This window comes from Zygosaccharomyces rouxii (genome assembly GCF_000026365.1).
Source record: "Zygosaccharomyces rouxii strain CBS732 chromosome F complete sequence".
In the NCBI taxonomy this organism is placed as follows: Eukaryota; Fungi; Ascomycota; class Saccharomycetes; order Saccharomycetales; family Saccharomycetaceae; genus Zygosaccharomyces; species Zygosaccharomyces rouxii.
Genome location: NC_012995.1, coordinates 1,513,283 through 1,539,587, shown reverse-complemented (window position 1 = coordinate 1,539,587; position 26,305 = coordinate 1,513,283). Strand labels below are relative to the sequence as shown.

The 26,305-nt window shown below is 38.0% G+C and overlaps 13 protein-coding genes across 13 annotated transcripts; 7 read left to right on the top strand and 6 right to left on the bottom strand.

Annotated features, from left to right (window-relative positions):
* Window positions 1-5,204: 5,204 nt before the first annotated feature.
* Window positions 5,205-5,807, bottom strand: HMLALPHA1 (transcriptional co-activator mating type protein alpha; the record flags this gene model as incomplete). The annotated part of the gene is made up of 1 exon (XM_002497966.1): window positions 5,205-5,807. One exon carries the CDS (start codon window positions 5,805-5,807, stop codon window positions 5,205-5,207), a length of 603 nt encoding a protein of 200 aa, XP_002498011.1.
* A 348-nt stretch (window positions 5,808-6,155) lies between these two features.
* On the top strand, window positions 6,156-6,833 carry HMLALPHA2 (homeodomain mating type protein alpha2; the record flags this gene model as incomplete). The annotated part of the gene is made up of 1 exon (XM_002497965.1): window positions 6,156-6,833. One exon carries the CDS (start codon window positions 6,156-6,158, stop codon window positions 6,831-6,833), a length of 678 nt encoding a protein of 225 aa, XP_002498010.1.
* A 177-nt stretch (window positions 6,834-7,010) lies between these two features.
* On the top strand, window positions 7,011-7,475 carry ZYRO0F18546g (uncharacterized protein; the record flags this gene model as incomplete). Its single annotated transcript, XM_002497964.1, has 1 exon — window positions 7,011-7,475. One exon carries the CDS (start codon window positions 7,011-7,013, stop codon window positions 7,473-7,475), a length of 465 nt encoding a protein of 154 aa, XP_002498009.1.
* Window positions 7,476-9,839: 2,364 nt separating this feature from the next.
* CHA1 (L-serine/L-threonine ammonia-lyase CHA1) lies at window positions 9,840-10,847 on the bottom strand (the record flags this gene model as incomplete). The annotated part of the gene is made up of 1 exon (XM_002497963.1): window positions 9,840-10,847. One exon carries the CDS (start codon window positions 10,845-10,847, stop codon window positions 9,840-9,842), a length of 1,008 nt encoding a protein of 335 aa, XP_002498008.1.
* A 279-nt stretch (window positions 10,848-11,126) lies between these two features.
* VAC17 (Vac17p) lies at window positions 11,127-12,479 on the top strand (the record flags this gene model as incomplete). Its single annotated transcript, XM_002497962.1, has 1 exon — window positions 11,127-12,479. One exon carries the CDS (start codon window positions 11,127-11,129, stop codon window positions 12,477-12,479), a length of 1,353 nt encoding a protein of 450 aa, XP_002498007.1.
* Window positions 12,480-12,654: 175 nt separating this feature from the next.
* Window positions 12,655-15,537, bottom strand: MRC1 (chromatin-modulating protein MRC1; the record flags this gene model as incomplete). Its single annotated transcript, XM_002497961.1, has 1 exon — window positions 12,655-15,537. One exon carries the CDS (start codon window positions 15,535-15,537, stop codon window positions 12,655-12,657), a length of 2,883 nt encoding a protein of 960 aa, XP_002498006.1.
* A 265-nt stretch (window positions 15,538-15,802) lies between these two features.
* KRR1 (ribosome biosynthesis protein KRR1) lies at window positions 15,803-16,747 on the bottom strand (the record flags this gene model as incomplete). The annotated part of the gene is made up of 1 exon (XM_002497960.1): window positions 15,803-16,747. The coding sequence occupies one exon, from the start codon at window positions 16,745-16,747 to the stop codon at window positions 15,803-15,805; it is 945 nt and encodes a 314-aa protein (XP_002498005.1).
* Window positions 16,748-16,935: 188 nt separating this feature from the next.
* On the top strand, window positions 16,936-17,274 carry ADF1 (Adf1p; the record flags this gene model as incomplete). The annotated part of the gene is made up of 1 exon (XM_002497959.1): window positions 16,936-17,274. The coding sequence occupies one exon, from the start codon at window positions 16,936-16,938 to the stop codon at window positions 17,272-17,274; it is 339 nt and encodes a 112-aa protein (XP_002498004.1).
* Window positions 17,275-17,548: 274 nt separating this feature from the next.
* Window positions 17,549-17,812, bottom strand: MIC10 (Mic10p; the record flags this gene model as incomplete). Its single annotated transcript, XM_002497958.1, has 1 exon — window positions 17,549-17,812. The coding sequence occupies one exon, from the start codon at window positions 17,810-17,812 to the stop codon at window positions 17,549-17,551; it is 264 nt and encodes an 87-aa protein (XP_002498003.1).
* Window positions 17,813-18,508: 696 nt separating this feature from the next.
* Window positions 18,509-20,686, top strand: PRD1 (metalloendopeptidase; the record flags this gene model as incomplete). The annotated part of the gene is made up of 1 exon (XM_002497957.1): window positions 18,509-20,686. The coding sequence occupies one exon, from the start codon at window positions 18,509-18,511 to the stop codon at window positions 20,684-20,686; it is 2,178 nt and encodes a 725-aa protein (XP_002498002.1).
* A 61-nt stretch (window positions 20,687-20,747) lies between these two features.
* Window positions 20,748-21,410, bottom strand: PEX34 (Pex34p; the record flags this gene model as incomplete). The annotated part of the gene is made up of 1 exon (XM_002497956.1): window positions 20,748-21,410. One exon carries the CDS (start codon window positions 21,408-21,410, stop codon window positions 20,748-20,750), a length of 663 nt encoding a protein of 220 aa, XP_002498001.1.
* A 1,056-nt stretch (window positions 21,411-22,466) lies between these two features.
* Window positions 22,467-23,495, top strand: ZYRO0F18348g (uncharacterized protein; the record flags this gene model as incomplete). Its single annotated transcript, XM_002497955.1, has 1 exon — window positions 22,467-23,495. The coding sequence occupies one exon, from the start codon at window positions 22,467-22,469 to the stop codon at window positions 23,493-23,495; it is 1,029 nt and encodes a 342-aa protein (XP_002498000.1).
* A 655-nt stretch (window positions 23,496-24,150) lies between these two features.
* Window positions 24,151-25,107, top strand: KAR4 (Kar4p; the record flags this gene model as incomplete). The annotated part of the gene is made up of 1 exon (XM_002497954.1): window positions 24,151-25,107. One exon carries the CDS (start codon window positions 24,151-24,153, stop codon window positions 25,105-25,107), a length of 957 nt encoding a protein of 318 aa, XP_002497999.1.
* Between the last annotated feature and the right edge of the window lie 1,198 nt (window positions 25,108-26,305).

Here is a 26,305-nt window from a genome sequence, read left to right as displayed (position 1 = left end):
TCTTTTTTATTTTATTTTTTTTTTCGATTTAATCGATGATGACCATTACAAAGATACGAAAATATTGCAACTACTGGTCCCAACATGTATATTCTTTAAATATTTCCCTCACTTAGCTTCTCAACTGTATTCGGGCATAACGGGAAGATTGACCTTTGATGTAAGGCGGGTTATCTTTTTTTGGTATAGGCGGTTAGGGGAAAAGGATACCGACCCTTAATTAAAAAGAGAGGGGAACATAATCTAAAATAAAAGGGTAAAGTTCCTGATCCATTCACTATACTATAGAAAGAAAAGAGTTTAACAGTACTCCCGGATTTCTTGTGTCTCCCAAGAGCTGATAGCAATCGATTTTGTTTTAGGGACACACAACCCATTCTGTCATAAAGCGGTTGTCTTGCCAATCAACCAGTCAAAAGTATTTGACCATTAGAGTGCCCAATGTCTTATTAATATTCGATTACAAAGATACAATTGCGATTTATCAACACTATTAGACGAAGGGTAGTTTCTGTTGCTCCGATATTGCCAATAGACGAGACAAATCAAGGATATGCTATATAACAAATAGTCATGGCATATCCCTTTCTTAATACCTTTCTGTACTCAATAACAACGATGTCACCTGCAAAATATTAAATTCCGCTAAACCCTAACTGGTCTCCAGTTAGGGACTCCAATTCCGTGATCAAGATGGTAATTTCGTTCCAACTATTCTCCAGGACTATCATGTGATTTATCTTATCGCGCATTTTGACCATGAGAGAATCCCGAACGTGTTGCTCATGGATACCTAGAAATTACCAATGAAGTTTCTGATATAGTCAGTGCAGATTTCTTGAATGGTATTGGAAAAAAGACACCCTTTTCCTTCGTTTTTCTACTGTCGGTGGTAAAAGAGGTACCACAGACTCCGCTAGTGATCCCAGTGGATTCACTATCAAGTTTACTCCCAAGAAGGTGTCATTGACTGGGTCAACATCAAAAGTCCTATCTTCTTCATCAGAAATGGTGTCCAATTTCCATACTTGGTCCATACACAGAAGGCTAGGGATCCCAAAACCAACTTAAAGGATCTTTTAAACTGGTTTTGGGATTTCTTGTTAAACAACCCAGAGTCTATTCATAATACCATGTGTGCTCTCTGACCGTGGTACTCCTTTCTCATACAGATACATGCATGGTTACTCTGCTCATGCTTACAAGTGGATTAATAAAGAGGGTGAATTCCACTATGTACAAGTCCACCTGCTCACCGATCAGGGTATTAAAAATTTGAATAATAAAGAGGCACACGCTTTGGAAGCTGAAGATCCTGATCATGCGGGCCGTGGCTTGTATGAGTCCATCGAGGGTGGGGAATCCCCCTCCTGGACCATTTACGTTCAGGAAATGACCACCGAGCAAGCTGAACAAGCAGACATTAGTGTGTTCGATTTGACTAAGACCTGGTCCCAGAAAGAGTATCCATTGAGGAGAGTTGCCAAATTGGTGTTAGAAAGAAATCCTGAAAACTACTTCGCCGAAGTCGAGCAATCTGCTTTCAGCCCTGCGAACACCGTTCCAGGCATTGAACCTTCCGCAGATCCCGTCTTGCAGGCAAGATTGTTCTCCTACGCTGACACACAACGTTACCGTTTGGGGCCCAACTTTAACCAGTTACCCGTCAACCGCCCTCTACAGGCTTACTGTCCTTTCCAAAGAGATGGTCCGGGTCGTACGGACGGAAACTATGGTGTAGTCCCCTACTACCCTACCCCTTTTGAAGCACTAAACTATAGAGCTGATGCTTCGAACAATGAAGCACATGAGAAGTGGGTTGGTGAGGCAACATCTTTCCACCTGGGAGCTATAGAGAAGGACTATGAACAACCAAGAATTTTCTGGGAATTAATTATTCAAGAAAACCTGCCAACAGGATTCCTTCATTCGTAATGTAACGGAGAATGCCAAGGCCACAAGACCTGATGTTCAGAAACGTGTTCTGGAATTATTCTCAAAAAGCAATCCTGAAATTTCTGAACGCGTTTCCCAAGCTCTTGAAATAGAGGCCAAGGGCAGTTAAATACTGCCAGGTATTCATTGTTTATGAATTTTTCGTTCTGCGCCCGTTTTTTATCCTTTGTAAACTTTTTTGATATGTAGAACATTGGTATGTGTATTGATGTCCCTTGAGGAACCCAAGTGCATAATAAGCAGGATAAGGTACAATAATATTTTCGATTTTTCCCCAACGGCATTTCATCGGCGCTATTTCTTTAGATACTTGTCTCTTCTCTTCACCATGTTTTCAAAGTTCGAAAAAAAAAGTGCTTGTAAATTACTTGATCATCGTGCCACCATTGGTTTTGGTTGCTCTTGCTCATAGTTTCTGAAATTTTCCAATATTTCTGGAAGTTAAAGAAGAACAGATATTATTTGATCTTCAATGGCTTGTTCCTCACTAAAAGGTTATCCAGAACCCAAAGCTCTTGTGGCGTTTGGGTTTCAAAATACTAGTAGATATTTCTTTCACTTTGAAAAGTTCGGAGGTTTCACTTTTTTCTGTTTATGGTTTCGTCCACGCAGTGTACAGCTACCGGGAGTTACCTTTCCGAATATTTCCTACTTGAGCAATCGGAACAATAGTCACTTACGGGGACATTCTGGGTTGGCCTTTTTCGACCTACTTGTAAGATTCAAGAAGTAAATTTAACCGCCGTATCTCTCTTAAAAGAATACTCAGTGAGATACTTTAGGTTCTTGTTGAGGACTGTGCTCAGGGTCTTGGTATTTAATGATTTAGGGGAACAGACCCAAAAAATCTTGGGGGGGGACTTTCTTTGGCAATGACTTTTAAGTTAGAAAAAAATATAGCGAATACGTGCAGATTCTTGTTTCGGTCTTTTTTCGAAGTCTATCTCGATTGGATTAGCGCAAGTGTTATTGTATGATCTTAAACCAGTCCATTTATGAATTTATTTCTGGCTGTAATACTCAATAATTTTTTACGTTTTGTTCCCTTTGGCGACTTCTCGGGCGCTCATTTCTCTCATAGTCCCATAAATATATTAGCCCTTAGACTTTGATTAAGAAAGGGTTTTACCATATAGAGATTTCTTCGTTAAATTTTTCTGAAGACGCCATGTACCTGAAGCCAACGGCAAAGAGATCTTTATCAATTGCCGGTTAGGGAGAAAATCAGCGTCATTGGGAAAGCTTTAACACATAGTAAGGTAGGTTCTGTGATTTTCATATTAACTTAGGAAGATACCGCTTCTTAGCTCTTGACAATTACAGCTCTCTTATTGACGAAAGCACCTTTATTTCAGCTAATCTTACTCTACTAAATGAAAAGCAAGGGTGGTTTCTTCCTTTTTTGCTTATTGTTTGTTTTTTTTTTTTTTTTTGAAAAAATTATAAGAAGCCAGAAATAATGTCACATATTTATTGAGTTGACCTTTTCTCCCTCAGTGAAATTTGCATTCTACATGAAACGTTCTTATTGTGTTTTTAATAAAACATGAGTATTTTCCGTGGTCTATAATGCTCCAGTAGCACAAGCTTTCTTGTATAATTTCTTTTACTTTTAGGATAAATTATATGAGAATTCTACAATATGTCTTACGGAGTAAAGTTCTAAAATTTATGTTTTGTTTCCCAAAAGTCGTTTTTAACTTGAGTTTTACAAACTATCTGCAGTAGACGTGAAGATGATCACTACTCACGAACGGTTAATTTGATGAGTGGAATAAAGAGACGGAGAAGCAAAATGATCTCTACCTACCTGCTCCAGAATAGAACCCCTTCAAGCTAGTAAATTCTTTTCTCAAAACTAGAATTCTTGGTGATATGAGCTTTCTATCAAAGTAACAGGCAACCATTTGCTTTCCCCCTCAAGCTGTTTCAGGGAACAGAAGATAATTTATAGACGTAGTTTCTTTGATATTTAGTTGAAGCTTTACTACAAAAGGATCAAAATACATTTCCAAGGAAAGAGAATAAGTAAATTCATATAGGTATCAACTTTTCCGGAGTGTTTCAAAAACAAGTTAGAATCTTAATCATGGAAAAAACAACATAACAGTCAGGGGTTATAGTTCTAGTTTTCCCCATGCAAGTTGATTGACTTAACATTACTTGTGGCTATTCCAACCACAACTAATAGTAGCATAACTCGCTAAATGTTCTTTTTTTCTTTTCTTTAGTTAACTTCTTGCTTCATGATGCGGTACGTTCAAATTCCAAAAGATCATTGAAAACTATGCTTAGAGTAGTTAAAATTAGGCGAGTATTGATCAAAGATTTATCATTATGGCCTACTTTATTATAATGTCTCAAAAGTGAGGTGGTCGACGACCCACCTTAAGATCTTTAACCCCATACACCACATGTTAAAACCAACTGGGTAAATATGACATTTCCTCATACCTTAATCATATAAATCAGCGAAGTGTGAAAGGTAATCATTGATGTCATTTAATTAATATCAGATTGACCTAATTGTTTTGGAAGAAGCCAAACCTTTTTAGGAGTAGGAGATGGCCGGCAATAAGCTCCCGAAGCTTTTTTTCTTCTTTGGAGTAGCTGATAATGTAGCTTCTTGAAGTGAGAAGGTTGTTTGGTTGAGCATTCCCTTCTCCCCTAACTTTCTTAAATGTTTAATGAGGGAACCGCCCATTAAAAAAAAAATAACTAAAGGTCTTAAGGAGAGTCTAAGGAAAATAATTCCAATATCCAAAGGTCAGATTATCTGATTCCCTCTACTATTCAGTTTATTTTAACCTAGGCAGGTATTTGAGCCCAAGAAGATAGTGTTAAAGAAGTTAACGACTCTAGATAGTAACCTATCGACGCGTTAAGCCGCATGATGAAAGTAAGAACTTCTTTATAGAAATTGAAGAGGAGTTCTGGCATTGATGAATCTTATAAAGAAAAACTACAACTGCCCACATGGTCAAAGGATTGTGTTCAAGGTCGTCATCAGTACCAGAAGTGGTCTTTGAAACGATTGCCGCACACGTGATTTGATAGCCTTTTTCGTCCAGCCGCACACCACATATCCCCACTATAATACAATTAACGCATCAGATAACTACACTACTACAACACAATCCATCGCCACTGCTGGCCCAAGCTTCTCAACTCTACTTCCAAGCACTACTTTCCCCCTCCCAACAAGACATCATCAATGCAAATACAAATCTACAACAACTCTTAACAAACTAAATACAACTCTCCCGCTCATATCTTTGATCCACCCACTCCACAAACCCACACTTCGGCTTGACAAAATTAAACTGCTGCGCAAATGTGTCCCATATTTTTTGTTGCTCGGGATGAGAATGCCACGCAGCAGCTAGTAAGGAAGATAAAATATTTTGTTTTAAGCCATTTCCAAATTGGGAATTGTAAGCTCTGAAAGCCATAAAGGAATTCAGCGGTTTCTCTGAGCAGCCTTTTCGAGAGCCTTTAGTACTTAGATTATTTAGTGATGAATCAGCAATGGAAAAGAAATAGCCCTCTCCCCAATACACATAAGGATCCCAGAGAAGGATGTTATCCATATTAAAATCATCCTTCTTTAATTTATGTTTCTCTTCTTCAATTTTCCTCAGCAGAACCTCTGGCGGTGAAGGAATCTTGATTAGTTTTGAAACAGTCATAAACACGTTCACCTGTTGATCTTCTATACACTTCCCAGCTATACACTTAGAAGTCTGGGTAGTATCTTGTAGCGTAGGTCTTTTAGACCTGCCCTTCTTTTCAACTTTAACTTTAAATAGAGGTTGATTACTCTTGAATCCTCTGAAGCTTTTTGTATTCATACCTCGATAACTATTTTAAGTCAAACCCATGAGATATGTTCAAGATAAGTTTTATACCGGATACACAGCTTTTTATAATAGCTTCTATACACTATACTCATCTACCCCGTAGACATATCATGTTTCAGGTCATTATTACTGCTTTCTAAGATGTAATTAGCCGATCTTGGTCAATGGGGAGGAACCCCAAAAAAAGCTTACCCTTACACCACTGTCTAAAATCAGTGAAACATTGCATCGAGATTAGAGATCATAGCGGTAAGGAAAGTAGCTTAGAATAATATATAAACCATACAGCTGTGGGTAACAAATCTGTGATACAATTCCTGGAATACTGCATCCTATATCATGAATAAGATCCCAATTGAACGATTACTAAATCCAGTACATCAAGAATTTCCTCATGAAAAACTCAAGAACATCAACAATAAACTTCTAGCTTTATGTTCCAAACTACCTTCAGAAAATGAACAGTTTGAAAAAGACAAAGCAGAGCTAGAGAAGATACTTCCATCTCTAAACATTCTCATAAGAGAATGTGGTTCTTCGAAGGAAGATCAGAAGATGGTTCATAGAATACATCAGTTATCCTCCGTCTTTTCCTTGCTATTAAATGAAGTATCTGAATTAAAATCTAAAAGGAGCCAATTTCTTCGTTCCAAACCAAAGTATCATCTTCCTTATGCAGCTGCACTTGGTAATACAGGTAAAGAGGGTATGGTTTTCAACATTGTTACACAAGATACGTTAAATTCTGCTAGAAGGTCAAATAAGACTTATAGAGGACATCGACTTCCTAAACATATAACACGTTTACTGGAGTCCTGGTTCAATAGAAACATCGAGCATCCTTACCTGCAAACTAGTTCCATGAAGGAACTCATGGTTGAGACTAAATTATCAGGACCTCAAATTAAAAACTGGGTGTCTAATAGAAGAAGAAAAGAGAAATCACTTACGATTTCTTTTGAAGTATCGGAGTTAGTGAAGGAAAGTAAACAGGGTACTGAAGAATTGAACGAGTAAAGTAGTTCTGCAATCACTTCACAACTATGGGGGAAGAATGATGGAATATTTCAGCTATACTTTGAGCTTCTTTCACAATTTGAAGAGCACTGGCATCTAAACATTTATCCTGAGTATCGTTACCATAAGGTCAATAAAATAAGTCGGCAACTCGAAAATAAGCTCGTCTATCAGAATATGTTAGATCGAATGCGCTATTTCACCGCTTCTTCGCTCATCGCCAATTTGGAAGATATCCTAATACTCCCCCCGGCGCACCCTCCCCCATCCTCCTCCACCTACACATACCCGGCCCTGCGGCGTCCTGCCGCCGCCGCCGCCGCCGCCAAAGCGCAAGCACAAGCACAAGCACAAGCACAAGCCGCCAACGCCCAAGCCGCCAACCCTGCCGCCCCAGCCCCACCTGCAACCAACGCTGAGAGAAATGCAAAAACAAAACCCGCCCCCGGCGGCAAAGTCTCCAAGCAGCGAATCCACCCCAAGAAAAAACCATCGCCCCCGCCCCGCCTCCGCCGCCCCGCCTCCGCCGTCCAGCAAATCGCTTGTCACTTAATGGTTTTTAATAGCATTGTGGATATTTCACAGAAGATTCATCCAGTAAGTATAGAACACTATTTTAGAATGCACAAAATAACTTTTTGAGTATATTGAATTAATATATACAGCCCTTCTTTGACGACATATTCCTTAGAACTGATTAGAGCATTGGTATTTTGATGACTTTAATGTCGTTGGCTTCCGAGATGAGAAGTTTTCAGGGTTGAGCCGCCAAAAAAATAAGAATGGAGGAATTTTATCTTTCCATTGGGCAGTGTCTTTTCGGTATGTTAGAGGATGCGTTGTTTATATGTGTTCTTGAGTTTACATATTCTCTAAGCTACACTTTTTCAATGGTGACTGAGAGACGAGAATATGTAGTTGAATTATGCAAACTCCTATATGTTGGAAAATAAAGTATGTATTTTTACAATTTTTCTGGAATTACTTGAATTAGCTGCATATCCTATTTAGAAGGTTTCGGATAATAGATAGAACCGCATTTCATTTGCTTGCTTTGATGTAGCTCTTGTACCTTGGGGATAACTCTCTTTCGTTGTGTTGGACAAGAATTGCTTGTGAGCTATCTCTATAAAACTGCAGTTTTAGTCTTAAGTAACACTACATCATAATGAACAAAATTTCCTAATCTGGACGCTCTGGTTTCCAATTTCGGACACAATCGCTTTCCTATTAAGGACCCTTTTCCTAATCCGGATGCTCTTACCTTCCTATTAGAGACATACATATAACTCGTTACACAAGTTCCAGTGGTGAAAAAAAATGATTTTTGAAGAGCACAACCTAATAACGTATTCTGGCTCCTTTTTGCGCTTTAGAGCTATGATTTATGGAGCGCAAAGGTGCCAAAAGATGTTTTTCATTCGAACAAGTATATGATAAGCGAGCTCTAGATTATTTCCTTCAGGATTTAGGATGATCTTGGAGGTGAGGATAAATGCAATCTAATGAAAAGGATTCTTCATAGAACGGGGTATGGAAAACTTTTCAGGTTGAGAATACATAATATTTGTTCTAGTTTTTCTTTTTTTTTATTTTCCGTTGTTGTACAATCAGTGAATTTTCTCTACTTTATCTTCGAAAAATTCGTCTCTCTAACTTTGGTATACATTACCAGTAAGTAGGTTTAGAAGATCTAATTAAGGTTGAAATAAACATCAATAGTACACCTATTATGAAGTTTTCCTCTCTTGTTTTATTTGAAGCTTTGCATAATTCTTTAATCAAGAGATCTGTTGTGTATACTTTTTTACTTACAAGCATTTGGTAGTTGCAAGCTTACCTAATGTCTGAAAATTACACATGGTTTTTTGAATATCTCATGCGTATTGGAATCAGATCGTGGATCTTTGCATTGAAAAAGATGGTTCGTTAGTTCGTCTGCCAGCTACATTAGTTTTTTACATAGTTTCTCGCCCTAACTTCCTTTTCTTCTTTTTAGTGGGGTAATGACTGAGTTCTCTTGGCATCAATGGCATCTTACATATTGAGGACGGGGTATAAGTATAGCGGTAACTTATAATACAATTTGCTTTCAATTGATTCTCAAAACTATTAGAGGGTTAGACTTTAATATTTCAATAGCTTGTGTTTCTGAATAAGATTTTCTGGAGTTGAACAGAGTTTTTGATAAATAGTTTGGTCTTAAAGGAATTTCGTGGATGTGGTATATCGCTAGTCTGCAAAATTTTGTCGTCATGTATTTACCGGACTTGGTGTGCCAAAGAAAACACCATATTGAAAAAGTGCGCTACCTTACCATGAGTTTGTAATGTATCTATGACCCCAGTAGTATAGATAAATTTTCCCTTGAACTACTTGTACCAAAGGGCTATGCTTAATTTAGATTCTCTCATGTTTTTAACTTGAAACCATGTAATTCTGTTAGTTTGAATATTAAATTTATTAAAACCTTGGTCGGTACAAGCATAATAACTTCAACCCATATCTTACCTCTTAACTCTCCTCTGAACTACTTCTAGAAAATTTTCTAGGATATACATTAAATGAGGAAAGGTGTTCTTAATGCTCAGATAGAACTTTGTTCTTAAGTATTTGTTGCCGCTGTTAACAAACATTCTATTCTTCTGGGTAGTTTTGTAAGGGTGGTTTCCTTCAAAGTAACCAACTTACTTGATTATGGAGGCTTTCCTTGAGGCTGTAAAAATTAGGCCTAATAAAACAAAAAGAATTTAACCCTCAAAATTTTTCCTCTGTTCTAATATTAATTTACAAGATGATGGGCCATGTTAGGATCTGAATATATATGACAATATTTATGGGTTATTATACTTTGTTATAAATTATGTCTTGTTCTTTATAGATAACTTTGATACTTCGTAGCTGGAACCACTACTGAACGCGCGAACCTATCTCAGAGCGTTTGTAGGAAGAGATCATTTAATATTCAAGAAGTAAAACTGAATAACGGTGTAAGCCCAGCATTAACTATGATATAGAAAAATTTTTAGAAGCAATAGTTAAATCTTTGAAAGTAGTTGTCGATCCACCACAAGCTATGATCACAATTATATCATCCTTTGAAAAGCCCCCCAAGAAATTTTCCAAAAGTTCTGGATGATAACCTATGTGGAGACTTGCTCCACAGGCAGGTTCGACAATCTGACCAAAATCACTTACATATCTTAGACAAGTTTCAATCACATCTTTATCTTCAAGGACTAAAGATTTGGCCCCATAGCGCACGGCATTTTCAAAAACACCTTGAGGTATGTACGTGGAACCCAAGGACGTGGCCAAGCTAGTAATTTTATCTAACATAACAGGCCTTCCAGCATTCAATGATGCATTTAAAACGTTACATCCATATGTTTCCACTGCAATGACTGGAATCTTGTCTGCCAATCCATGGTCTTCCAGCCCTTTAATTATTCCATTGAATAAGCCACCGCCACCAACACTACAAACAATTCCCCTAACATTCTCAACTGAAATATTTTGTTCCCGTAAATTATCTATTATTTCATGAACCATTGTAGAATGGCCTTCCCAAACTTTAGGATCATCAAACGGATGCACGTAGAGAGGTTTAGATGTTCCATCGTTTCGAAAACTTTGTATATAGTTTTGTTGCAAGTAATTATCTGCTTCTTTCCAATGTGAACCTCTAATAATAACTTCTGCACCACTATTCTTAATCTTCTGCACCATTCTTTGTTTTGTAGAAGTAGGAACTACCACAGTACACGGCAGCTCCATCTGCTTACTTGCAATTGCAGCCGCTAATCCTGCATTACCACCAGAACTGCTAAGAACGTGAGATTTAACTAATCCATTCTCCGATTTGAGTGATATTAGGTTGCCGATTCCCCTACTTTTGAAGCTTCCACCAGGCTGCAAATTTTCATATTTGATGAAAATTTGCGGTAGTTCCGTGGTAGTCTTCCAATTCAAAATTTGTCTAAGGAGCGGTGTCTTGTAATACCAATTATTCATGCCTAAGTGATTAACATTGAGCACGAGTCACAACATTTCTAGTATTATCTGGTGTTGAAGTAAAGTTCTCAGGCTTTTATAAGTCTCTCTACCTTGTATCTTATCTCCGTCTCCTGTGATCTCGAAAAAAAAAAAAAAAAATTAATATTTACAGTCTTAACATTTCAGTAATTACTCGTGGATACCCTGCGATTTCTATATATCAAGATCTGAAAGCTTGTATTATCTTTGAACTTCTACATTTATTTCTGAAGAGTCTTCAAGGAAGGTATACCGGTGATGCCGAGCCTGGATGACATATCTGAGAGGCTTTTCATAAGGTCTCAAGAAGCTGTATTGCAGTTAGAACTGTGGATCAGACGACAACAACATCTAAGTGAGATTGAACATGAACATGCTAGGGATAAAATTGCAGATCAATACAATCTTTATATGGCCCAGCTGAATTCATTATGTGTAAGATCAGAGTACGTTAGGGACAAATTGAATGCAGGTTATCAAAATCGTAAACCCCCCATTGTCAATGAGCAGAACTACATTGAAGACTTGGTGTACGAATTTCAAGATATTACAGTTAAGTTGAATGAATTAGCTCAAAATCAAAAAGAACAAGTGACTCCGTCTTCAAAGCATTCTAACGGAAGTGTAAATTCTTTCCAACCACGTCCTTTGAAGATTACTGAACGATATAGGACAGATATTGGGGCAACTCGACAGTCACCTACGAGGATTAATGGGAAATTGAAAAATGTGAATTTTGTCGAGGAATCTCTACCTGAATTATTTTGTCCATCTAAGTGTACGTCACTACCGGGGTCACCTTTAAAGATGAGATCACCCGATAGATTACCAGATAGACCGCTTAGAGTGGCTAAATCTTATGATACCGGGTTGAATCCTAATTCGAGAGCTAAACTGAAAAAACAAAAGGAGGAAGAGATGCTATCAGTATTTAAAGAGAACCAACGTCTCTCCATTACATTCTGTGATGATATTGATGAAGGAAGTGATTCAGCTTCAGACCAAAATACCGTTATTTCAACTAGTCCTATCCCTCCCTCACATCCTATCCAATATGATGTTCAAAGTGAAAAACCTCCCCTGAGAAGATACAATTCGCACGACAGTGTGCTATCTACAAAAGTTCAGCCTATTTCCTCCGCTAAATGTCCTACTTTCCTTACGATACCTACTGCTAATAGGCCGTCTATGAAAAGTGTAACGGTTAGTAGTGCACCAATCATATCCAGTACAGGAGGTAAAGCTAGCTCCAAGGACTTGTTATCTTCGTTCATTTCTAATACCCAGGATTACGACAAGAAGGCACGAAATGATAATGGTAATAATAATAGATTTTCTAGTAATTTGATCTGGAATCTTTTCAAACAAAAGAGTCAGAAGAATCGTAATCCTACTCCTCTACGTGTTCCACAGCAGGATGTGACCTCAGAGAGAAAAGAGAATCAATTACTGACTACAAGCCACCCCAGTGGAGTTTATTCATCTTGTTCTAGATTGCTGGTTAAAAATCAGAACTCAAGTATTATCTCTCCAACGCGGCAAAGGATCACAAATGGTAATACAATGTATGATGAGCTTCAAGAGGCCTTGGATACCGAACTAGTTCTCTAATTTGGTTCTTTAATTTGCTATTTCACTTCAATACTTATGAGTGTGTTTAAGTCAACGGAGATTGTATTAATATTATTCGATGGTGGTAATCCGTTATTTTTCTCTCTCATTTGTTTTTCCTTTAATATTGAAATTAAATAATTTTTATAATAACATTTTTACGGATATGAAGAATTTATGTATCGAAACTATTCTGTTGGGACTCCCACAGTTTGCCCATCGTAGGTTTTGAAGCGGGGCGAGGGCCTTTGGACAGTGTGCTATTCCTGTTTTTAGGACCGACCAACTTCCGCATTTTACCAAAGTACGTAATGGAGGAGCGGCTACCACCGACTGCTCTATAAGATTTCGATACCGTAACCGTTTTTTTACCACTTTGAAACTTATTATTAGGATCAAATCCACCCGCAAGCGATTTAATAAGTGAAGGTGGCTTGAAGTTTGGTAATGTAATAAAATCTTCATCTTGATTTTCTTTTTCTAAGTCTTCTTTGATAGGACTAGAAGAATTGTGCAATGCATGAATGGAACTGTTCCTTTTCAAAGACGAGACATCTTGTTCTTCATCTCCCAAAGTAATTTGTTCCCCCAATTCGAATTCCCGAGAGCTATTATTATTGCTTAAGAATGACAGACTCCGTTGGACAAATTCTTGTGAGAGAGTATTCTTCTCTTTATTCTTAGGATAATCATTTTCTTGGGTATCCACATCAGTGTTGTCCTCTACATCCATTTCTGGATCACCAAAAGGATTTTTCGATTCATCTATATCATCAACCATACTTTCAAGAAATGCCTTCGATTTGGCATTTCTAAAGGCTTTTTCTTTATCCTTACCCTCAATTCTACTCTTTTTCATCAATTCTCTTCTCTTCAAACGATAATTGCGCAAATCCTCATCCTCGTCATCGCTTAATTCTAAATCCAGTGCATTTCTACCTCTTTTTCGGAATCCACCATTTTTGATATCGTACAAGATCTTATTAACCATTTTCTCATCCAGTTCCTTGTTTTCTTTAGCTAGCAACTGACGTACATCATCGAAATTTTCATTAGATTTTGTGAAATCATCAATCATTTCTTCTAAATCCGAATCGTGTTCATCTGATAAGTCTCCATCTACACCACCTACACCTTTCCATTCGTCTTCTGATTCTTCTGCTTCCATTTCTAACATCTTGTTTAGGCCCTTAGCTTTCATATCCTTGAGTCTTTGCTCTTTTTTCTTTTTCCTCATTTCTATCTTTCGTATTTTTTCCATTATCAGCTCGTTAGTTTTCTCCTCTTCAGCGGCATCTATCTCAGCTGAATCGGAAAGCGGAAGATTCTCCATATCCTCTTCGTGATTTACCTGGAGGTTGTTCCCATATGGTCCTAGATCAATTATATTTCTCGGAAGTGTATCGTCATGTTCTGAATCTGAGTCTTCTGCGGGAAGCATTTTATGATTTTTCGTTCTCCCCTTTTGAATGGAATCTTCATCTTCCTCATCGGAATGATCTTCTCGGGCTGATATATTGTCACTATCCCCGGCTTCCTGCATTTTCTCTTTTTGTACACGCTCGTCATCATTATTCATGTCATCTTCCTGTCCATCATCAGATTCAGAATCTCCACTAAATTCGATATCACTAAAAGCAGAATTTTCAGATTCATTACCGCTACCGTAAGATCTATCCTCTAAATCATTCGAATTATCCTCCTCGTTTTCGCGACGGGCCAACCTTTTATTCCTAGCAATCTCTTGCTCTAAAAGATTTTCTATTTCTTCCTTTTGCTTTTCTATATCCTCTAGTTTATAACCCCTGCTCTTCATAAGTTCGTTTTGGTGATCTGTGATTTGCTTCTTGGAAGCTTTCTTTAAAGTGCATATCAAATCATTCAGAGTCGTCTTTTTCTGCTTTATTTTTGATAATGGTTCTTGTTTCGACCTTCTAGCTTTTATATCTAAAACAGTAGCCTTTGAGACCCTTGATAATGGTACCTCTACATCCTCATCCGATTCATCCTCATCATCATCCAGTTGAATGCACCTTTTGGAATCCAATTCACCCTTCAGTTTATATTCATAGACGCTAAAGACCCTTTGTCTCTGGCTGCTTTCAGTTGTGTTCTCTAGAGTGCTCTTATCTTTCTCAGTATGTTTTTTCTCGATGTCTCTGCTTCTTAATTCAATCAATTCATCCTCTGAGCTTGATTCTTCATCGAAGTTTTTCAAAAAGGCTTCTTTGGAAAAAACTCTTTTGACATTGACCGGCTTTTCTGGTGCCCTGTATTCTATGTTCCTTCTGTGGTCCCTTTCTTGACGTTTTTCCTCCAATTCCTTCTCAATATCATGCATTTTTAACCTTTGTGGTGGAGACTTCGGAATATCAGAATCTGTAGCTTGGAATAGTAAGCTGTTGCTTATGTCTAGCTGTGTAATTGGATTCTGTTCTTGTGTATCCAATTGGTCCTCACTGGTAGCAGCATAGGTTGGTACGTCTAGTGTCCTTTCAGGCTCAGAAATCCTTTGAGTAAGTGGTTCCACTTCAGTCTGTTGGAATGATTGAATAGCTTGCGTTTTTTGGTCGTAAGAAATTTCATTTGGAACTTGTTGTGTTTTCTCTTCATGTATATCCGTACCCTGTTCGACATTATTTTCGACCCCTTCTACGGTTGGAGCCCAGGGTATAACCTGTGTCTTTTCTTGTGACGCTGAACTAGTTTTCTTTGAGAGAGGTAGTCTTACTCTTTCTTTGTTCTGTTCTTCTAGTTCTTCAGCTCCTTCGTAAAGGTCAGCAATGACCTGGGTTTGATTCAATTGAGTCTCCTGCTCCTGTTCCTGTTCCTGTTCTTTTTGCTGTACCTTATTAGCTCCATCTTCAGCATTTCTCAGACGGTTTCTAACTTTATCAATGGTACTATTTTGAAATAGGAATCCATTTCCCAGTATTGGAGGTGGTGGTGAATTCGATATTTGTTGGGTCTCTTCCTCCTCTTGTGGTTCAAATACTTTCTTATAAGTGGTTCTTCTCTTAGAGGACAATGGATCCAATTTTTCAAGTAAGGAATCCATTCTTAACTTGCACTTCTTGCCTTATCCTTAGCTATTCTGACTTTCAATGATCGTGAAGTAGTTAGTTTTTTGACAAGCGATGAGATACACGTACCTTTTAAAATAATCTATGTAAAATATAACAAAACGCGTAAAGCTTTCCGTGATGCGGCGCTAACACTTCAAATTAGAAGTCAAATGAATTACTTCAAAAATGTTGAAATGAAATGAACCAAATCCTTTAATTGTACAACAACTATGAACTTTCTCGTATGAACAAAAACTTTTATTTCGATTTCTTGTAATCCTCTTCCTTTGGAGGCAAAAAGTCCTTTCTTCTTTCCTTTTGTCTTTCCTCTTGCTTTTCAGCTTGCTTTTCTCTACGTTCTTCCAATTTCTTAGCCTCCTTCTCTCTTTTATTTAAGAAATACTCACCACTTTCAATCTCCAAATCAACCTTTCTAGGAGTTTGTGCAGGTGGGAATGGAGTGTAAACCTTCTTCTCCTTTCTGATCTTCATAGGCTTCTTACGAGCAACATTTCTCTTCTTAAAGTTCGGAAGAAACCTCGACCAATCTTCGTTGGCTAGTTCCGGTCTTTTCGCCAGTTCTCTCTTAATCATTAGCTCTTTAATGTGATAGATGGGGTGGATATTTTTCATAGTATCCTCCACTACACGTCTTACTTCCTTAAGACCCTTGTAGTTACCCATAGCAGCTACCGTATTTCCCTGAACTAAGATATAGCATTTAGTTAAAAGTTCGAGTGCTTTTAAAGTATTACCATTGGGCCCCACTAGACGTTGTCTCCTTTTCTGAAATCTTTCCTTATTAGCAACAGTGTTACCAATCTTAATAACATCACACGCAGTATTATCTTCTAGGATTTTAACAGCCTGTGGGAATGGAACTGATCTTGCCAACAGTTTAATCAGATCACGGGCTTTCAAGATGATTGCTGGATCGCATGTCTTTCTAGTTGTTTTTACCGTCATAGACCCTTCCACTAAGTCAAGCACACATGCAACATGATACTTGTTGAGAGCCTTGGTAACATCATTCCAAATAGATTTTAAGTAGGCTTCTCTATATTTGGGGAAAAGTGTCATAAAACTGGACTCCTCTGCAAATGGCAAACCTGAGGCGTTATCCTCTTCTTTAAACTCATCTTGATGCCATTTATCGATTTCACCTGTATCCCAGGGCTTATCCTTGTTATGAGTGGACACCATCTTGGTCTTCTCCTTGGTTTCTTTTGTTCTGCTCGTTGATATGAGATGAGATGAGATGAGATGGGCCTTAAAATTTTTCAGGCGAACATAATGAGAGAAGAAAAAAATTATAGAAGCTTCAAGCTCATCTCATCGCTAAACAAATATACACATACTGGGCATGAATACCAAGACAAAAGAGGATTTTGATGATGGTTAAACCTACTAAGAATCAAAAGGCGGTTAGATCAAAGCATAACAATGGGTTTAAAAAACCAAAGAAGAGCATATCACATAGCGACAAGAAGAGGACAAAAAGTAAGGTGGAAAAATTAGATGCAAAGGGATTACTGCCGAGTGAAATATTCAAATTGAACCGCAGTGCATCGAGTAAGACTTCTAATGGTAGCTCATCATTATTGGCAAGAAACCTCGAGCAAGATCGTAAGATGGATCAAGATACTCGGGATAAGGCAAATGCTAAGAAAAAGGAAACTGATAACAATATTTTACAACAGATTGAGATGATATCAGGATTTTCATTATGATGTCGATAGTTTGCAGTCCACGTTTGATTTCTTAATTGTTTGTTGGTTTTTACTTTTTTATATGTAACATATACAAGTGTTTTTGTATTGGGAAATGGGACTTTAGATTTTAAAGGAATAGATGATACTAGTACTAATATTTGAACCAACCGACCGAAAGCGGAGGCACGTAATTGAATATTTCTTTTTTTTGATTTTCTTGAATTCGTTTATCGTTGGCTTCATCTCTCAATGTAACTGACAACTCCAATAGTAGTAGCACTAAGGGTTCAATTTATGCTTTGGAGGTTCTTAGGCCTGCGGCGGAACGGAAAATAGCATCACCTTCAGCGTAACCTCTACCAAGACCAAATCCAATACCTAACCAGACAGGAAATGCACGACGTTTAAATATCAAAACAGATGCAACAACACCAACACCAAAACCTAGGCCGCTTTTAACAAGTAAATTTGACAAAACGACATCCCACTTGTCGTTCAAAATGGATTTGTTTGGAGCAGTGACTTGGAGTTGAGCCTGTTGTTGTTGTTCAGCCATAATTTATTTTGCCTTGTACAGAAAGAGAGAGGTATATAGATAATGATATTAGTTCTCAATTCCTTTGCAACCAGTACCAATTGTATAATATTCGATATTGCTCGAAGGTTTTGGTTCTCTTTTCTCCCAGTCGTCCTAATGGATGAAATTTCACTGCATTGGATTACCGGGTAACCCCACATGAAGTTTTCAAACGGTCTGATTGGTCTCTAGCACATAATATGTAATAATAAAGCATACATACAAGACGTGATGAACACTGATTTGTCCTGACTATCTTGGTTTGCCGCTAAGGATAGATTATGCGGTTACTAATTAATTGATTGAGAAGAAAGGAAAATGAAAGTGAGAAATAGGAAATACGGCTGCGTTTTGAAAAGGGAAACTGATATCCATAACTTTCATCAAAATTTACTAGAATTTTGTAACATTAAACCCTAATATAGCCCTTTTACCTTTAAATTGTATGAGATGTTATAGCTATAATTTTATATCTGTCAATTTGAAGCAGATGTGACGCCAAAGTGTCAGCTTACTGTGTCGCGATGTCGCACGGTGTTAAAAAAGGTAACATAGTCGTCTCGTCCGTACGAAAGGTTGATTGATTCGTCGTCATAAACGTATAAAAAGGATGTGAAGTTGGGTGGCTGCTCAATTGTATTCAATTGAACAATCGATATTTTGTTTGTCTTTTTCATGTTATTACGCAGCTGCTCAAGGGTGGCCGGTTTTACTAGGAAGTCAATTTTCTCTGTGGTTGCAGTTCCAGCATTAGCTATTGGTATATACAGGGTTTCAAAGTTTCAGTATTCTACAATGTCATCACCAAATTTGTTTATTGCACCTCAATCAGCTCCCAGTTGGGCTTTCACGCCTCAATCGTTGTTAGATGAAACTCATAGATTGATTGAAAGTTCTAAGCAGTTTTACGATTCATTGGCACAGTTGTCTAATCCAACAGTGGAAAATTTAGTCAAACCATACATGCATCATGAAAATGGAGTTGGTTTAATTGAGAGTCAATTGACTTTCCCTCAACAAGTTTCTGCAGATAAAGAAATTAGAGATGCTTCCGTTCAGGCAACGGAATTTTTACAGAACTTTGGCATTGAACAATCCTTGAGACATGATTTATTCCTACAATTTGATAAAATTTGGAACGAACTAAAGGACAAGTCGTTCGAACAAGGTTCTCAAGAATATGAAATTTACAAATATGTGGAAAAGATTCATAGAGATTACACTAGAGATGGATTACAATTACCTGAGGATAAAAGAGATAAAGTTAAGCAATTGAAGATAAAGATTGCCGCTAATAGTTTGGAGTTCTCTAAAAATCTCGGTGAACAAAAGGAATTTGTAGCTTTCACCAAGGAGGAATTGGATGGTGTTTCTGAGTCAGTTATGGATCAATTTGAACAGTTCAAAGATGAAAATGGTACTACCAAGTACAAAGTTACCTTTAAATATCCTGACATTTTCCCCGTTTTGAAGACTGCAAAGAATCCAAAAACTAGAAAATTGGCATTTGCAAGGGATCAAGATAAAGTTCCTCAGAACGAAAAATTGTTTGTGGAGACTTTACAACTGAGGAACGAATTAGCAGACATTCTTGGATATTCAACTTATGCTAATTACAATTTAGAATTAAAGATGGCCAAGAACCAAGACAACGTTTGGAAATTTTTGAACGAATTGAAAGATAAATTGAAACCACTAGGATTGAAAGAAGCAGAAAATTTGAAACAAATAAAACAAAAGGAGTGTGAATCCCTTGGGTTACCGTATGATGGTCACTACTACGTATGGGATCACCGTTACTACGATAATAAATACTTGAAAGATAATTACAATGTGGATTTGGAAAAAATCTCTGAATACTACCCCATAGAATCAACTATCAGTGGTATGCTATCCATCTATGAAACCTTACTAAAACTAAAATTTGTCGAAGAAACTGACCCCGAGAAGAGAAGTGTTTGGCATGAAGATGTTAAACAATTGGCAGTTTGGAAAATGGATAATCCTTCCAAACCAGAATTCGTTGGTTGGATTTATTTCGATTTGCATCCAAGAGATGGTAAATACGGCCATGCGGCTAACTTTGGTATTTCTGCCTCCTATGTGAAAGAGGATGGAACTAGATCTTATCCTGTAACGGCTCTAGTGTGCAATTTTTCAAAACCAAGTGCCAAAAAACCTTCACTTTTAAAGCATAACGAAATATCCACTTTTTTCCACGAACTGGGTCATGGTATTCACGATTTAGTTGGTGAAAATCGTTTAACTACATTTAATGGTCCTGGTGCGGTTCCTTGGGATTTTGTTGAAGCACCATCCCAAATGCTGGAATTTTGGACTTGGAATGAAAGGGAATTACACGAATTGTCATCACATTACGAAAGCGGTGAGAAAATCCCCAAAGATCTCCTACAATCGTTGATTTCCACAAAGCACGTCGACGGTGCACTTTTTGCTTTAAGACAATTACACTTTGGTCTGTTTGACATGTATGTTCATACTAGTAAAAATGTCGCCAAATTAGATTTGTTAAAACTATGGAATGAACTCAGAGAAGAAGTTTCATTAGTGGAAAATGGTGACACTTTTACAAAGGGTTACGATTCATTTGGTCATATCATGAGTGACTCCTATTCTGCGGGTTACTACGGTTACATGTGGGCCGAAGTTTTTGCCGCCGATATGTACCATACTCGCTTTGCCGCGGACCCGCTAGATAGCAAGGCAGGTGTGCAATACAGAGATATTGTCCTTGGACGTGGTGGTCTTTATGAAACCAATGATAACCTGAGAGAATTCTTGGGAAGGGAACCATCCGAAGAAGCCTTCCTCAAAGAATTAGGGTTGAACTGAATTTAACACAACCACATCATCGTAGTATCGGGGTAGATATACTTTTGGATGTACATATGTATTACACAGTCAGAGTGGTATAACCAGTTGTAAAAATTCTAATGACAGCAATGAAATGTGAAAGTGGTTCCAAGATTTTTATCACTTTTTGACTAACGTTTATCTTAAAGACTTCAATGACCACTATTGCCAAATATGCCAATGTCTGCAGAAGTTCAAGAACGACGTCCTTAATTATAATACTACATTTTTTGAGAGCATCTGTAAACTTATTCCTTAAGACTTGTTTTACTAAATCTTCGTCCCCTTCAGTTCTCAATTCTTTCATCTCCTCCTTTAGCTTACTCTTGGCCTTCATAATCTTTAACAATCGACTGAATGACTTCCTGGCGCTTAATAGAAGTGTTACGAACCACAGTTTTGAGCCCCATTCTCCCTTATTCAAACGTCTGTATAAGAGGTTATCTTCACTTATTATACCAAGGGTTTTAAGTAAGTAAACGTTATCAAATAACCCACATATGGATTCCAAACCTGCTATGAGAGTATCTTCAAAAGTGGGAATGTGACCATTAGGATCTGGAGATGGTACTTCCGAGCCCGGTGCAGGTGAATCTATTTTATCTGGATATTCATTTGCGACGTTTGTAGATGTTGTATTAGCAGAAGTAGTAGTAATATCAGCCGCAACCCGTCTAGTATCCTGTAGTTGCTGTGAATCCATTACCCTTGAGTACCGCTCCTGCTATGACATAAACTGGAATTTGCAAAAGAGGGATGGCTAGTCAAAGTATATCCTGTTTCATTTGTGGTACTATTAACCCGTTGCTGATTACGTCCGAAAACAGTTCAGCCGTGTTTTAAATCGGCCGGTTGATTCTCTTCCCCTCCAAACAATTTAGTGAAGTATATAATGTCAAAAAGGCGAAATTGATTTTTTTTTCCTTCACACTTTTACAAAACAAATTAGGGAAGAATAATACTTGATGTCGATGCAAGGAACTTATGGAAAGGTAACAAAGATTACATGAAGATGAATTAGTCCTACTATGACTTTGTTGATATTAGCAAGGGAACCATTTTTATGGTGGCGCCTATTAATCAAGCACACGTGATATTCACATGGTCAGTGTCTAGGAGCTAGTCACGTGTGTTTGTCCGGATCCCTAGGTGCACTTTTTCACATTTGTGACCCTTGTCCGAAAAACTTTATTCATGCCAGGGTGGCGAGAAGGAGAATACTGTGGGGGAGAACGTCGTACTGGACGTGTATTAAGAGGCATAATCAAGACAAAGAATGGGCTGTTATTTTCAAGACTAGTACCATTAGAACCGTCAAATTTTAAGGATTTTGATGGTGCCATTTTCTCCTTTACAAAAACTTGTTCTCTTTGTGTATACGTTAAATTAACTCGTAGTACTTCACATTTTTGCCACCTGTCCGGTGGCAATTTTGTGTCCGTTGGGCACCGTTCGTGGTGTTACCCTGCCGCCTTTCGGTTTTTTGACCAATCACATCGCAGAAACGTCGTCCAAGGTGCTTTGGAAGATATAATTTTTCTCGTCTGTGTCCGATTCTTTCATCTCTTCTCACCACTTTTTTCTCAACTTTTTTTTTTCTTTTCCCCAGACAGTCGGGTCACTTCATACGTATTAGGGTGCGAAGTAAAACAAGAAGGCCTGGAGTTAGGGTACAAGGCATCTAGCGGGGTAACCTTTTTTCTTTTTTCTAATCTCAGACTCAGTGGTAATAGTATAGTAACAGGTAATAGTTCTGATAATGGCCGTTTCCACTAAACGTACTCGTTCTGACTTAGGTTTGGAGTCACTGTGCTCACCCGTGAAGAGAAGGTCTTTCGCCTTAGGTGGTGGTGGTGCCCCTTTGAGATTGACAAAGGGACGTGGAAGCGCAGCTGCCACTGCTGCGGCCACTGCTGCTGCTGCGGCCGCTGCCGCAGCTGCTACAACTGCTGGCTCAACACCTTATGTCCCTGCATCCAGTTGTAGCAGTGGTGGTAATGAAGATGCGGTAGAACAAAGTAGAGTTAGTGAAGTGAGAAAGAAATTAAATAAAGATCTTTTACTAGCGGTGTCTCGTTGTTCGGATTCGGACATGGGATCTGGGACCGATTGGGAAAATGTGAAAGAGATTAACGAGAGCCGAAAGAAGGGTGTGTCTTCACGCCCCAGTTCATTTTCATCAAAAAGAAATCAAACCCCTAAGGTTGATTTAATGGCAAGGGAACGCTGTTTCGATTATATCGTACAATCGATTGATGAAGTTTGGGCTAGGTACTGTGATACCACTTCAAATGCTGAAGCTGCAGTGTATGGAGGTGTAGCTCGTAAGAACCATACTACTGTTGATGCTTTATCATCTTCATATACCCATTCGCAGCGTGATAAGGCCTTGAGAGTAGCAGCTAATGGAGGATTTTCTTCAGAAATTGGTTCCGATGTGGATGAAGAACCATTACAGGAGGACGGCAACAATGCTAATTATGACGAAGTTAAAGATGATGAAGATACGAACACGACGGACTACGAAACCGATCACAGTGAATCACGTACTGTATCGAATTTACCAGATTCTGTGAAGTTGCAATCTTTAAAATCGAGATTAACGAAGGCAAAGGAAGATTTGGAGCAAGTTTATGATTCATCAGAATATGCCGATTGCTGTGCTTTTTGGCAGAGATGGGACATGGCTAAATATAGTGCTGTTGAAATGATGGAAGAGGATGATGATGACGAACTTATTGAAAATGTCATCGAAGAGCTTGAAGAAGGAAGGTGCTACACGAACTGAGTTCTGTGGCACTTTTGATGGTTTTTTTTTTTTTATTTCCTTTGTGATACTATTGCAGTCTTCTTTTGTTGTGATCTTTTACTTTATTTTATTTTATTTTATTTGGGAAGCGATGTTCGTCGTTATACAAACCGGGGTATTGTCTGATGTTTTGATATTTGTTGTTAACCGCAAGCTGTAAATTATAGAGGTAACGTTCTTTTGCAAAGATTATGCTTAAGTACATATGGGAAGCGGTAGATTTTAAGATTCATTCTTTTTCGGAGAATGAAGGGGAAGAAGATACAGTTGTATTATTTTTACTTATTTGGGGGAAGCTTGTCCGCCTAGACGTAAGTGATGTATATATGTTTTTAGGCTTATTATTATTCAGATATTTTTCTTTTTGTTACGGAATGAGTTGTGCATTTGTCTCAATTGAGGAGCAATAGAAGTTTGATTGAAACTTACTGTTAGTACTAGTTTCATTTTCTAACGGCGCGCCTTCAGGCTTTTGACTTTATAGCGTCATCAGCGACAAATACAATTTGGGCGGAATCAAGGCCTCCCTATAAAAAAGACCCTTATACCTTGAATAACAATCCATAGGAAACGAGATTTCTTGTTCTAATTTGTGATTTAAAATCGTATACAAAAATCAAACGATACTGTCATTATGTTTAACGAATCCTTATCCCATGGTAACGATGTTACAGATCGTAAGAATAAGCATGTTAGTTTTAAGGCAACAAATAAGTTTCATAACAACGATTATTCCAATAACTATATTCATAGCGGATCATTACCACAGAAGCACGTTACCAATATAGAAAACTCCGTACAGGGATATCCCAAATTGCAAAAATTATTCGAACTAAAAGATCGTCAAATCGCCCAATACATTACAACCCCGTTTGGTTGTAAAGTTGATATTGATCAAATGGTGCCAACATTGAATCACTGGATTCAAAATGAAAAATTAACTTTCGATGTTGTTATGATTGGCTGTTTAACAGATAATCAATTCATCTATCCTCTCTTAACGCAATTGGCGTTAGACAGATTAGTCTCTAAACCTGGATTTTTATTCATTTGGGCAAGCGCCCACAAAATCAATGAATTAAATCGATTGATGAATAACGAAGGTTGGGCCAAGAAATTTAGAAGAAGCGAAGAATTGGTATTTGTCCCAATTGATAAAAATTCACCATTTTATCCAGGATTAGATCAGGATGATCATTCGCTTATAGAAAAAATGCAATGGCATTGTTGGATGTGTATTACGGGTACAGTAAGGAGATCGACGGATGGTCATTTAATACATTGTAACGTGGATACAGATTTGAACATTGAAACTCAACAGACAAGAGATGGCGCTGTGCCTTCACATCTCTATCGAGTTGCAGAGAATTTTTCCAATTCAACTAGAAGACTGCATATTATTCCCGCCAGAACAGGCATCGAAAAACCTGTTAGATTGAGACCAGGCTGGGTTATAATGAGTCCTGATATAATTTTGGACAATTTTGCACCAAAAAGGTACAAGAGTGAAATAGCCAAGATTGGTAATTGCATTCCAATGAATAACCAGATAGAAAGTTTGAGGCCAAAGAGCCCTGTTCAAAAAGTTTGAACCCCTAATAAATTGAAGATTGTTTTGTCGAAAAGCTTAATATGCAGCAGGTTTGCGTTGTACTTTCAGAAACGAATAGATTTTGTAGGTTGCTAATATAATACCATTAATAGATTAGCATTTTAATTAAAAGCGTCTTGAGCTAGCTCAGAAATTTCGCGATTAGGAGTTTTACCTTACTCAGCCGCCCTCATTCCATACTTGATGGGAAAGTAAATGCGAATATGCTACCCAAAAGGTGCCTTCTATGAAAGTTCCCAGTGAGTTTATAGTCATATTCCCTCCAGAAGAGTAGCTCGTAATTGCAATTAACAATTGGTTCTCATCTGGTTAGATTTCGCACGGCTGTTCACACATTGCATGAGAAAACCGTTCTATGCGCGGCGCTATCAAAAGCACAGAAGGACAATGGTACACTGCTTAAGATAAATAGATGTGATGGAACCTGAGTAGAGTCTGTTGCTAAAGAGGTTGGGATTGGTGGGAACATTTATCAGAGGACTTTTCGTTCTAGCCAATTGACCATATACCAGCCAATTACCGGAAAAAACTCACAAATCCTGACGTGGAGGATAGCATGCTAGAAGGTAAGGAAACGGCTCGAAGTCAACTACTTTTTGTGAATTCTCCTTCATAATTATTCAAACATATCATTGGCGTCGATAGCCCCATTGGAATTTTGAGTGTAATTTTGCATGTAATTTTCTTCATTTGACATTTACAATGCTGTGAAGCCGGTCTCGCGTGCTCGAAGCCATGTAAAGAATTATATCAGATGGAATCTATAATTGAATGCGTTCGCGTTAAACAAATTGGTAGCCAGTCTATTGGGCGGTAACTATAGCATGAAAAACCTCAGTTGACCGTGGTTGTCTGAGTGAGTCTAAGTCCAATCTTTTTCGAAGAGCAAGAGGCCTCATCGAAAAGACCCGGTTAAGCTGTACCTAAGATATGAAACTGGAACCAGCTCATTCAGCTTTTGGTTCTCTGATATGCACCAAAATCCTCAATATCAAGTAAAACCTGTTGAAGCATTAGCGCTCAAGGAAATATACGGGGAATGGAACGCTGAGTAGGGTTGGAGATAAGTCTTGCAGAATTCATATATAAACCTATGGATTCATCCTTGTTAGATTGATAATATCCAATGCATCTATCAAAAAGAAAAATCAGAGAATATCAGAGAATATCAAATATT